Genomic DNA, 14,027 nt, shown 5'->3' with positions numbered 1-14,027 from the left:
TCTTTGAAATAAAAGGATATTTTGCCAAAAAAACTAGCCAGTAGTTTTTGTCATGCCCTAGCCTATCTACCATGAAAATATGAACGAAATCGAATTTTCTACCCTTGCCAAGTTATTTTCCATTTTTATGGACAGGGACTCTTAATACAATTTCAATTGTTTGTTTTCTATAAGCTCGCTTGTTTACAGAAAAATGTTCACGGACGGTATTTTCCTTGGACGGGCTCTGAGGGCTGATAGTGTCTCGTGGATGAACACTTTCACGTCATGTGATCAATTTAAACCAATAAGAATCTGAGAAAATTTAGTGGTGAACTATAATGAATGATGTGAAAGCTTTGTTGTACTTGATAGATTTAAATGATCGTAGTTCAAATGAGTCATCAACTACTGTGAACAGACTAACTGCCAGAAAGCTTTTTAAACAATGGAAAATCAATCAACTTTCGAATTCTAGAGACAGGGAACCATCCAGAATTCCTGGTGGTGAGTGTTTTTTCCCCGATGTATGGTGATCCTACATTTCATTGGAATATTACAGCCCCTAGGAGGTACTCCCAGAAAAGTTGGGTGGGGGTGTGCGGCCTGCTTCCCACAATCCTTACCCTATTTATGACCAAAATCTGTGATATTCCCTAGCCTATTTAAGACCTGACCAAATATTCGATACCCTATTAAATCAAAACCATGTTTCAGACCTGCGTTATGATACGTTCCCTAGTTCAGACCAATGTTAAATTACCGTTAACATAATTTGTGAAGGGCTTTTGTTAATTTTCTTTTTGATAATAATGAAAAAGTGGCTTCTTCTTAAAACATACCCATATCAAGGCTACAGTGCAAACACCATACCCTATTTATGACCAAAATGGCCAAAATAGGCTAAAATCGATACCCTATCTATGACCAAAATGGCTGAAAAACCATACCTTTTGGGGCTGCACATACCTGTATAGCTCATATAAGGGAATACCCCCGCACGGTATTAGAGCTCTAGAACATCCCATTAGGTTTAGTGAAAGCAAAATGAGATTTCCAGAATAAAATTGTCACGAGGTACATGTACATGGTGTTATAATCTCATTATTCAAGCTCTCGCAGACAGAATCCAACCACTTATTGCAGAAATCAATGTTATTTAGGTCACATAGATAAATTACTCTATGTTTCAATAGGACCATTCAACTTTGTACCAATGTCAGCTGTCAGTAACACAGTTTTGGTGATGTCTGAAACTAGCTCTTCTCTATCAAAAAGAGAATGACTGGAGGAAAAAGTTACATATAACAAAGCAACAAGAAAAAGAATCATACAAACATTTAACCTACCTGCTTTGAGGAAAAAAAATAGTTAAAAAGTCATAATTATTATTTATATACAGTAATTCCTAGTTACATGTATATCTAGCTACATATGTGTATGTAGTAAGTTTTGTTTTATTATTTTTGTGGATAATGTAAACTAAAGGCAGGTGTGGTCATGTGTTGATCAATTTCCTTGATTGATACTTGATCAACCCTTCACTGACCCTGATTGACACTCGATCAACATCTCAGTTGACAGTTGGTCGAGAGTCAACTAATTTTGGATTGATGCATATGAGTCAGTTGACACTCGGTGGATGTTGATTGAGTGTTGATCAAGATTTTGATCGAGTGTCAATTACAGGTTGATTGGGGGTATCGATGGACACTCAACCACAGATGCATTTAGTACACATGATCTATTTTTTGTCTGTTTACTCTGTTAATAGTCTCTGGAGAAAACCAAGAACCAATTTGAATTGTTAAACAATGCATTCAATATGTTTTGCTCTCTTTACTACTAGATACACAAAATAAGGATATGACAACTTCTTTTAAAAAGATCTGACCAACTTCTGTAATTAATTATTGCAGGAGCAGATCCAGGATTTTTCAATAATGCATGCCCCTGAAATGTTGCAATTTGAGAATTGAGAAAAGTAATCAAAACGATTGACTACAGCAAAACAACTATGGAGGGCTTTAGTGAGGATGAATGGTGGGGCATAAAAACGAGGCTCGATGTTTCACAGTAGAGTGCTGCCTTGTACCTCAAGGTTACTCACTGGTGTAACTGTTATCACTATTTTAGCTGATCACAATGAGGTACCTGTCCAGAGCGTTTGCCTTAACTCACTCACTTACTCATCCCTGTAGTGCCGGCTGTAGCAAAAGTTACCTTTATTTTTTCCATAATACAGGTACTCTCAATCAACCCCAGAACTGTTGCTTTGATTTGTACCATTCTCATTGTGTTGTTTACCATAAATCTTGTTTCATCAGTTTATTAAAATATTTAAAAAATGTTTTTGATTGTCTCATCAGGTTTGTTTACTGATTACTTTTCGTACACCATATATCATACACTGCTGATAGTTTTACACTTGATTCTGTTAACTGTTACACTGGCAACACCCACATGTACTAATAGGCCATTTTTGATGTATTAAAATTCAAACTTGGAGGCTTGAGGAAGTACAAGAAAAAAAATCACATTAAGGTTGAGGAATGAATAATTAATTTTTTTTGTTTTATTCCCCGAAGCCTCGTGGCCATGTTATAATTTTAATACAATGAAAATGGCCTATTAGAGAACCATTTTTTGCTTCTTTTGTACAAATTCAAACATTCTTTAACAATAGCTTATTGGCATTCAAGAATGCCTCTAATCACCAACATTCATGATCTAACCATTTGCACACATTCTTCTCCACATAACTACATATATAGGACAATTCTACTTTTTGTGTTTCCACCTGTTAAGCAGTAGTCACATGCGTCTGTATGGCACCTATTTTTAGAGAGGATGCGAACCAGAATGAATTGGCAAAGTAAGCTTGACAGAGAAGTTGCCAGTACAGGTCTCAGAAACTATTTCATGCAATGAGCAACCAACTCACTCACATGGGAAAGCCCTCTCAGACAGCATCACAACTTTTGGCTGTTGTAGTAAGCTTTCTCTGAAGTAACCTGACCAGTCCCGACAGCATTCACTTCAGAGAATTGATGATTGCGTAGCAGAGTCAGATTAGCCCGAATCATTATCAAGCTTCAATTTCAACAAATTTTTCCTTTTTTGTAAGAACTTGCAAACATCTAAACACCTGTTAGCTAATTTTCTCTTCTTGCGTTGTCATTTTAACTTGCATACTCTTATTATTTAAAAGATGTATCAAGTAAAATAAAGTCAATTTTGGACTTTTCCTTATCACGGGGATATTGTTATTACAAGAACTGTTCCAGTTAATTTTTTGCATTAGACTCACTCACTCACTCAATCCCATAATGCCCAGTGGCATATAGGGCGTTAGACAGTTAAACTTTTAATAGTGTTTCATTAAACGTCTTTCAGGTCATCGATCAGTGCCTATTTAGGCATTTTAATGCTAAACAGTAACAAAAAAAATTAACTGTGCATGTTCCAGTTTCATAAAGTATCTTGCTGTCGGGTACATTGTAATTCATGATGCTGGATATCATTTTTACAGTCATGAAATTTACTGATTTAGACTGTTAAAATACTGTACATCTTGCTTGTGCTACCTATAGTAACTATTGCGTTTAAATTAGCTGTTGGGAATTTTAAGAAACAAATGGATAAAATAAATCCACTGTGAAGTCCAAATTCCTGAGTCCACTCATTTCCTCCATTAGTGGCAAAGATACCATTTCCGTTCCAGGGATGATTTGCAGTACAATCTGGGGATCATTTGCGGTCCACTTTGGGGATCATTTGCAGTCCTGGGCTGGGTTGTTCAAACCTGATTATGCTAACCCAGAATTAGCAAGAATTTTGATTTCAATTTTGCAACTTTTCGGTGAGGTTTTCTGTTATAATGTTTGTCCTTCAGTTTTAAGGTATCAGTGTACCCCAAATGACCATCATTCTTTGGCACCGCTTTACAGTGGGACGTTTGACGCAAACCCTAGTAAAGTACAGTGTAGCTCAGATATATGCAAACTACGCATACGTATATTATACGAGCATATTTTGCGTATACGCCTATCTTAATCCGCACACATGTGCGTATATACGCATGTGTATGTCTCCTTGTTTATGCATTCCCATAAGTTTCTTTATGGGAGGCATTGTTGGTCAAACAAAGGACATTATATTTCTGGGGATGAAAAAGGCTTCAAAGCGAAATTTGCATGTTGTTAAAACGTCCTGCCGGTCAACGAAGCTATCATATTTTGAGTTTTCAATCACTTTGCAAATTTACCGACAAACTACCGTTTATGTTCAAAAATGTTCAAATGTTGTTTATAGTGGTCAATGCGCTTAGCTACACCTAGCTAGTTCACATGCATTCCACTTTAAATGAAGGAAACAAATATATCAACTAAACGTAATAGTCTTAAAAATCGCAACTGGCAGACCGGTTGGCTATTTACAAGCATGACCGAGGAGTTGAACTAGGGTCTACCGAGAAACAACTCCAGCTAAGTGGTCAGAGCGGGACTTGAACCTGTGACCTCCGGATTTCAAGTCCAACGCCCCAACCACTTGGCCACGCTGCCTCCTTGGGAAAAGTTGTGTTTATTAACCCTTGCTTGATCTTAAGCTACCAAAAATCAGAAGAAAATTGAAACAGTCGCTTGAACTCCCTATTTTAACACGTGATCTTAATGTTTTTACAAGTAAAGATCTGTGTTTCGGTACATGTCGGCAAGTCATTTGCGAAATATTTGCCTGAAGATCCTTGTCGAAAAAATGATAACTACGGTTATATTTGACACAGATCATTCATTCAAATGGTAAAATTGTTTATCAAAGTTTCTATGGTATACCGCTCACGTTTAGTTATTTTTTTTCAAGGAAAAGTTCTGTGTTTCGGCATGCATCAGCAAGTCGTTTGGGAAGTGTTTATTGTCTGAACTGTTCTGAAGATCTTCACTGAAAAAATGATATCTCTGGTTTTATTTGAAACAAATCATTCATTCAAACAGTAAAATGTTCTTTCTTTAGCCAAATAATTTTTTATCAAAGTTTCTATGGCTTGCTGCTTGCTTTTAGTTATTTTTTTCTTCAAGGAAAAGTTCTGTGTTTAGGCATGGATCGGCAAGTCGCTTGTGAGATGTTTATTGTTTGAAGTGCTCTGAAGACCTTGTCGAAAAAATTATATCTGCAGTTATATTTGACACAAATCGTTCATTCAAATGGTAAAATGCTCTTTCTTTAGCCAAATAACTGTTTATCAAAGTTTCACTGGCACGTCGCTCATGTTTAGTTATTTTTTCTTTGAGGAAAAGTTCTGTGTTTCGGCATGTGTCGGCAAGTCACTTGCGACAATGTTTATTGTTTGAAGCGTTCCGAAGACCTTGTCAAGAAAATGATATCTCCATTTATATCTGACACAAACCGTTCATTCAAATGGTAAAATACTCTTTCCCCTATGAAAGAAATGTTTATTGAAGTTTCTATGGTGTGCCACTCACATTTTGTTATTTTTAATTTTCTTCAAGGAAAAGTGGTGTGTTTCGGCGCACGTTTCCAAGTCGCGCACTTGCTTGGACCGTGTTTACTTTGTGTCAAAAAAAGTTATCTTTCGGTTTTGTTTGCTCAAGGAAGATGGGATTGTTGAAGCGTGCATCCCTGGGTCAATTTAACAAAAAAAAACGGTAAATTTTTTATTTGACGGCAAAATACTCTCTCTTTTAATTATATTCAGTCAGTTAATTTTCTGTCAAGTGCCCAATGCAAAATGTTGGTTTCAGCTAACATTTTGCTAATAAGTCTAGTCTGAAGGCATACGTGCATATACTGTATACGCATATTCAAAATAAAGAAAACTCTTTCTCGCTCTGTGGCAAGCTGTCAAGCCATTGAAAACAATGATCTGTTAAGAAAAGAAAAAACGATAGGTTAGCTCACACATACTGATCAGGCATACTCGTATATACATGTATGTGCGTATATGCATACATGTATGTTTGTATATGCATACGCGTATACACGTATTGGGCTGACGCAAATTACACGTATATTTTGGTTCGGATATATCTTAGCTGCACTGTATATATTTTCTGAAAGCGTAATAATTGTAGATTACGAAGGTATATTCATTAACAAAAAAATTTCAGGTTTTCCAAATATAACGCGCTATTTCTCAAAGTACAGAGGTTTACTAATCAAGTTTATTTCCGGTTGGAATTGAGTGGGAGAATGCGATCAACATCAGTATGTCTTCTTGACACCTTTCTCTGAAAAACAGTGTCGGGAAATTTTGATTACTTGTCTGGTTTGGTTTTGACATGCAGTTAAACTTGGAGAGTCGATAAAACATGCATTCTCCTCACTAAAATACTCGTAACTTTTGAAAGAAGCAAAAAATGAAAATTCCCCGACACTGTCTTTTAGCGTGATTATCGGGCAACGTTCTCTCCAAATTTCAGCAGAAAACGTTGAAAACTCCCCGGAAATGGACTCAAAATGTGCCCTTCACTAGCTGAAATTTTCGTTTCGAGATATGAAGGAAAATATTCTTTGGGGTATTCTTCTGGTGTAATGAGATAATTACACAAAACGTGTGAACATTATTGACATGTTGATCGACCAAATGAAGGCTCATTTTACTGTAACAATAGAGCTCATATCAATTACAAAGTGGGCTCAAATGTTGCTCCTGGCGGGAAATATCCTTTGCAAGATCTGAATTTCGCTGCTCACGCAATAAGGTTGGCGAGGAAATAATTTTCGTTCAATTCTTCGTTTTCCATTGTTTAAATGCCCTAGCTAATGTGGATTCACATTCCATCTAACGAAACAGGTTGAGAGATGCCGAAGACAGGTAAAAAGCGTTCGCGTAAACAAGGGAAAGGAACCCACAGGGACGTATGCGTGCAGATCAAGAAGACCAATAGTGCTTGTTTATAGGTTTTAGTGTGAGAAATCTAAGCGTCTTAGATGCACCAGCATGTCCTCGTCCTATTGCTTGGAAACCAAGAACAGACGCTCACTGATCATTTGATTTCCAAGCCCTTTCCTCGTGGCGTCATATTGAAGGCAGTGTTCATATTCCTCGATGGGCAATGCTCATTTTGACAGGACACGATCCAAGATGAACCAAGGCCAGATCTTGTGGAAGCATTCTCCAACAAAGTCACATCTGCGTGACAAAACCGGCAAGAGATTTTCTTGCAAGCGATTGATTGCCAGCAAGAATTGTTCGACCAGCCAACTTTTTCCATGACTCTTGTGAGTTCAGTTCTGCAGGTTCATCTTTGCTTTTGTCTTCAATTTTCGACCAGCCAGCACTACCGGTCTCACTCTCCCATCGACTTTGTTCTTCCTCATCTAGAGCAATCAACTTCTCCTACTCAAAGTAGGAACCTGGGTTGCTAGCAGCTAACACATTAGCTCGGTCCTTATCGCAATTCAAAAGCTTTTTCGGCTTTGAAGGTTTTTTCACACTTGCAAAAGGACAAGGACTTTTGTGTTTTTTTCTTTGACAACAAGGAACGGATGTACCATAAGCTTTTAAATCTGTAATCTACAAAAGCAAAACACTCACAGCGGCACATCGCCGACCAATTTTAAAACATAACCATAAACGTGTGAAATTCGCACAACACCATGTCAGTCACTTGATTTTTTAATGCAAATTTACTTTTTGTGACGATGTGTTGACAGCTATCAATTAGAGATAATTAATGGGAAGAAATGTTTTTCGTTAATAACTTTGCTTAGAATCAATCTTTTTTCATTGAATTTTTTTAAATGAATGATTGCAATAAGATCTATCTGAAAAAGAGAAAAAAAATTTTTTTTGGAAAAATGATCAAATTTGGGGTACACTGATACCTTAAGTTTGACTAAGCTCAAACTGTACAAAACGTGAGCAGTAGAAACATTTTTATACAATAAAAATTAATACTTTGGTTAACTTTTAATCCTGGGTTAGCGTTAACTGGCTTTCAAACAACTCAGCCCTGGGATCATTTGTGGGCCTGTACAGAATTTCTATGTGGGAGGCGCAGTGGCCTCATGGTTAGTGCGCTTGTCTCCGGATTGAGTAGTCCGGGTTCGAGCTCTGGCCGGGGACATTGTGTTGTGTTCTTGGGCAAGACACTTTACTCTCACAGTGCCTCTCTCCACCCAGGTGTATAAATGGGTACTGGCGAACTTAATGCTGGGGGTAACCCTGCGATGGACTAGCATCCCATCCAGGGGGGAGTAGAAATACTCCTAGTTGCTTCATGCTACAGAAACCGGGATAAGCTCCGGCCTGATGGGCCACTTGGCTCGAATGCAGACTTTACCGTTACCTTACAGCACTTCTATGCACCTTGATACAGTATCAAAAGAGTTCCAAATGATAGGCCCCCTAAAGGAAAAAAGATAGGGCCCCTGAACATCAAACCAAGATTAAGAGTACTAGTGACAAGATTGGGATGGAAGAGACATTCCATTCAAGTGCAGAATGTTAAACAGTTGGTCGATCCAGTGGTTTCAATCAAATATAAAGCTTCATGTTTCATGATGTCATAATTATTGTTCATTATTTAGCCCCCATCACCTTCCAGCCACCTTCAAGAGGATAGCCATGCTGCAGTAAACACATTCACCATCAGACACAAGTTATTAGAGATCTCTACAAACTCGGTAAGTTGCTTATACAGCTCAAAAACTAACTGGATGGTTGAAAATGACTAATCTGTTTTTCAGTTCATTCAACTTATCTTTATTTAAAAAGTTGTCACATTCTGAAATAGCTTTATGAAAAGAGAAAATAACTGACTATTTTTTCAGGTCAAGGAAAAGGGGAAAGTGGTGAAAAGAGTAGGGTCTACTGTATGCAGTAGATGTTCTCTTAAATTTGCAACCACTATTATAATCATACAACCAACTCTAGTTATGACCACCATTGTGAAAACCTATTCATTTGTCACTCACTCTGTAACTCAAATTTGTTATAAGTGAGCGCTTTTGTTTGCAACTGGCACCCGTTTTATGAAGCTCAATTTGGTGTAGAAATTTCCGTAGAGCTCTACAACTCTACGCTTTCGTCACCAGTCTCCTCCTACGTGTTGGAAAGATACATTACCTCCTACTCCATAGCTTTCACCATAGTTGTGTATTGTTACTATGGTTACTTGCCTATTTCATAACATTTGATTTCAATTTGTAGCATATTCCTCGCATATATCTCATATTACACCTTTTACTGTTCATTTACAGAAAATATTCATTCACTTGAGTCTAAACTTGTTTCATTATGGTCAATATACTCTCATTAACACCAATATGACCTTCATTTGCGCTAAGGAACGTTCAAGGATAACACTTGCATATGTATTAACATTCAAAATCATCAAAAGATAAACAATACCTTCCTGTGACATTCATTGGCTGTAAATGTATTTTCATTTTTGTGGAAAAAAAATTTGTTGTCACAAAACGACAATCATGTACACTTTTGAACAATCCTTTTTCAACAAGAGACTTTCAATGACACAACTTGCACAAAGATGACAATCTTAAGTGTGGTGAGACAAACATTGCAGCCATAATAACATTTATTTTTGGAAGAGAGAATATCAAATTTGCTGAACAATATATCTCCTAATTGCCTCACTATTGAGGCATCGTGGCAAATATGTTTGCATGAAACAATACCATTGTCCACATGTAGGCCCTGATTATCCTTTTGCTGTGTTCAAATGGGATTCTATTTCCTTGTGGCATTTGTGGGGAAATCTAACTGTTACTTTATCACATGTATACTGTAGTGCGCCCTCTGAGTTGTACGCAAAAGGTTCATAAGAGGCCGAATTTATATCTGCAAGGGGAGGATTGTGAAAGTACGATGAAAAAAAAGGTACATACGGTCCCTAGTTCTATAATCAAATTTTCAAGGAAAATTGGGCGCAATATTTCTGTTCAGAAGAATTACGCTAATGAGCTATTGTTTTCTCTTAACGTTAGGTGAAAACATGTCTGTCTCAGCGTACTAAAGATTGTCACCTTCATGGATATGGTTGTATAATAATGCAATTGATTGTGAGTGCTCATGCAAATTCTGTTATTGAAAGTCTTTTGTTGAAAAAGGATTGTCCAAAACTGTAAATGATTGTCATTTCATGACAACGAATTTTAATTCGACAAAAATAAAAATACATTTACAGCCAATGAATGTCAAGGGAAGATATTGTTTATCTTTTGATGATTTCGAATGTTAATACATATGCAAATGTTATTCTTGAACGTTCCTTACGTGCAAATGAATGTCATATTGGTGTTAATGAGAGTATATTAACCATAATGAAACAAATTTGAACACAAATGAATGGATATTTTCTGTAACTGAACAGCAAAAGGTGCATATGTAAGTGTCATTAAAGTGTTATTATGGTTTACAGTATTTTAATAATCTTTTTAATGTACAATTCTGTATTGAGTTTACCCTCCATGCTTTAAGCCATATCTTCTACCATCTACATTCTACTCTCTACGTTCTACCAGCTACTCTCTTCAATCTACACTCTACGCTCTACCATCTACCCTCCAAATCCATCTATGCTCTACATTCTACCAGCTACTCTATCAATCTATGCTCTTCGATCTACAATCCACCATCTATCCTCTAAGCCCATCTACACTCTACTCTCTACGTTCTACCAGCTACTCGCTCTACGATCTACGATCTACCCTCTAAGCCCATCTACGCTCTACTCTCTACGTTCTACCAGCTACTCTGTTCGATCTACGCTCTACGCTCTATGATCTACCCTCTAAGCCCATCTGCTTGGAAGGTTATTGGGGTTTCTTAATTATTTTTTTTAAACTTTTAATTTTTTAACGACGACTAATGAGCAGCACAAAGGAAGACTTCTTGTAGTTGTAAGCTTTTTTGTTTATTCCCAACGTGCTTCATCTCTATCTGAGACTTCTTCAGGGAATGACTTAAGTGTGTCTAAGTTTAACTTCCCATGGAAGTGAATAACTGGTGAAACATGCTGTAAAATGTACATTACAAGAAACACCTCATTGTACACGTTATTGTGTGTTGTTATATTTTGGGGGCCATACGATTAGCGCTAACCGTATGGCCCCAAAAATATAAAAATAAAGTTAAAGAAAAAGTAAAAAAACATTAAAACATAATAATAATAATAATAATAATAATAATAATAATAATGGCATTTCGGGCAGTATATCCACAGGGTGGCTCTTCGCCTGCTCGATGCTAACTAAATTTACAATTGTAAAAAGATTAAAGGATATCTAACAATTTATATCTATATGTAAACGAGATAAAATTGTGTTTTAAGATATTAAAACATTAAAACATTAAAAAAATACATCTTTTGTTTGGAAGGGTCCCAAAGAAATCCTATTAGAGTACATTATATAAACACCAGTGAAATACCAGGATTTTTCCTTTGACTAAAAAATCATATGTTCATCGCGTGCAGTGAAGATACTATTTTTATCTTTCACACTGTGAAGATATCATTCCTTTTTGATAACATTTTTCTTTTGTCCCTTTACCTACACTTAAATTTGTTGATGTATGATCGAAACAGCTTTGGATCTTCTTTGAACATCTTCGGCAACCTTCGGCAATATTCGGTAATCTTCGGAAAATGTTCGGAAGCGTTTGTCTGGCCTTCGGAACAATTTTGGAAAATCTTCAGAAATCTTTGGAAAGTGGTCAGAAATCTCCGGAAAATCGTCAAAAACGTCGTCATTAGTATGTTTATATAATAAACAGAATATTGCATGCCCACTTGTGGATACAAATTTTATCTTCTCGTGTTCAACTCAATGTCTGACTCGTTCGCTGCACTCACTCGTGAGATATCAAGTTGAACACTCGAAGATAAAATTCGTATCCACACATGGGCATGTAATGTCCTCTATTTCTTAGTTGTCACTATAGCAAGAATGATTGTATCAAACTTCCGTACTATTTTATTGGTGAAACTAGTATTTTGTTTCCCAATTTATTTCTTCACAATGATGCTAATTTTAGCACTCTGCAGTTTTCTACCTATCAAAAGTGACTAAATAAATATCTGTACATTCCCTTTGTGTCGTTTCATCCCGCGAGCAACAAGAGGGCCTTTATTAGAGGTGAGCTTATAGACCCTTTTCAAAAATGACTGCCAATTTAAATTCTTTTGTGTGCATTTAAATTAGCCTCACAAAACTCATTTGGGAGTAAAAATTCTTTTGAATTATCTACTCAAAAACGAGGTTAGTCAGGCTAATTTTAATACTTACAAAAGAATTTATAATTGTCAGCCATTTATGAAAAGGGTCTATATAGAGCGGAAATCTGGGAACAGATTGTTTACATTGGTTAATCGATCAAGCATCAAACGAAATACATCGAACAAAAACAAGATGTGCCGCATTAGAGCTATGTCAACTAATATCTTAAGCATTGTTTTAAAGTACCTTGTATGCCTGCCTGGTGGTTGAGAGCCATCATAAGGCCTTGATAAACCCATAAGTCATCAGCACGTTTTAAAGAATCAATATGTGTTCTGAAACTTCAAAGGCAGCTGATGTACCGTAATCGTGTTATCGGCGTTCAAAGTCAGATCAAGCCAGGCAGCAAAGTCCAAGAGCAGTTCTTGCTCAAAAGAAATACCCTCTGGTGAGGTGTGGCCCATTTGCCAAGCGTTGCTAACATCAAAGTGTAGACAGCGAGAACTGGTTTTAGAGTGTTTAAAGTTGTCTTGTATCGACCACCATGTTTTCCCGCGCACGAGGTGTAAAGACCCTTCCCGGCATGCATTGCGATCACATTCTGCGGACGTTTCTTGAACTGGTATAAACTAGATTGTTTAAACATAATATTATGTCCAACAAGTAGCGATAGATCTGTGATCCAGGTTGCGTTGATTTTATTTCAAATCGGCATGATTTGCAGTGTTTTGAGTTTCTGGGATCAGCGGATATGCAGGTGTATGGAGACCCATACGTTGTGCAGAAGGGTTAATCTGTTAATCTGTCAGCCCTATTTATAGAGTGTTTTCACGTGAAGTCATCAAATTCTTAAATCCAAAACTAAACAACCACCAAAGTTGTTATCCTCATCAGGCATAAGAGGTACCAGCGAATTTTGAACTTCGAAGTTATGGCGGTGCGTGACATAAAGCTACGATCACGTTTGTCGAAAACTATGTATTTATCTCGTGATTTTTAGCCATTTAAGACATTGCCATATTTGGAAAAGTGCTTATTGAAATGTTTACTTGTTTTATGTTATTTTTATTTACACCTTTTTTGACCTGAAATCAACATTTTTGAGCTTATACATTTTGTGAAATTACCATTTTCAGGAGCCCATCATGGGCCCCTGCCATTTTGCTGTTTTCTAAGTGAAACTAACATCCTTGCCATCATGCGTTAACATCAAATCAACATTTTAATCTATTTAGACCTGAAATCAACATCATTGAGCTTATACGTCGCATGAAATTACCATTTTGCTGTTTTCTAAGTGAAATTAACATCCTTACTGTCAAGCGTTAATGCAAAATCAACATTTTAACCTATTTAGACCTGAAATCAACATCATTGAGCTTATGCGCTGCATGAAATTGACATTTTACTGGTTTCTAAGTGAAACCAACATCCTTGCTGTCACGTGTTAACATCAAATCAACATTTTAACCTATTTAGACCTGAAATCAACATCATTGAGCTTATGCACTGCATGAAATTGACATTTTGCTGGTTTCTAAGAGAAATCAACATCCTTGCCATCACACATTAACATGAAATCAACATTTAAACCTTTTTTGACCTAAAATCAACATTTTTGAGCTTATGCGTTGCATGAAATTGAGATTTTGCTGCTTTCTAAGTGAAATCAAAGTCCTTGCGGTCGCGGCGGGCCGATCCTTTGCTATAATAAACTGAGGCAAGACTTCGACCTTATAACAAAGGCTTTGCATGCAGTTTTGTTTAGGTATGTTTAGCAATGTCCCGTAGTTTTTCCGCTAAGCTATACTTCGTTTACGAGATATCGCATATGCAAAAAACAC

General features: G+C 36.7%; 1 protein-coding gene across 10 annotated transcripts in view; it reads left to right on the top strand.

Moving 5' to 3' along the window:
- Positions 1-14,027, top strand: part of LOC110064413 (bridge-like lipid transfer protein family member 2) — a 257,542-nt gene that overhangs the window by 154,501 nt on the left and 89,014 nt on the right. For all 10 annotated transcript variants that reach the window (XR_016204073.1, XR_016204074.1, XM_089279154.1 and 7 more), the window contains one exon: positions 8,533-8,628. Coding sequence is in view for 8 of the 10 variants with exons in the window: in XM_089279154.1 (XP_089135280.1) it covers positions 8,533-8,628 (96 nt within the window). In the remaining 2 variants the exon portion in view is untranslated. The remainder of the gene's footprint in view (positions 1-8,532; positions 8,629-14,027) is intronic.

The sequence above is a fragment of the Orbicella faveolata genome, unplaced genomic scaffold, assembly GCF_042242905.1.
Source record: "Orbicella faveolata isolate gen_17 unplaced genomic scaffold, um_ofav_v1 contig_47, whole genome shotgun sequence".
Lineage (NCBI taxonomy): Eukaryota > Metazoa > Cnidaria > Anthozoa > Scleractinia > Merulinidae > Orbicella > Orbicella faveolata.
The sequence above is the reverse complement of the archived record's forward strand: the minus strand, read 5'-3'. Positions and strand labels throughout refer to the sequence as shown.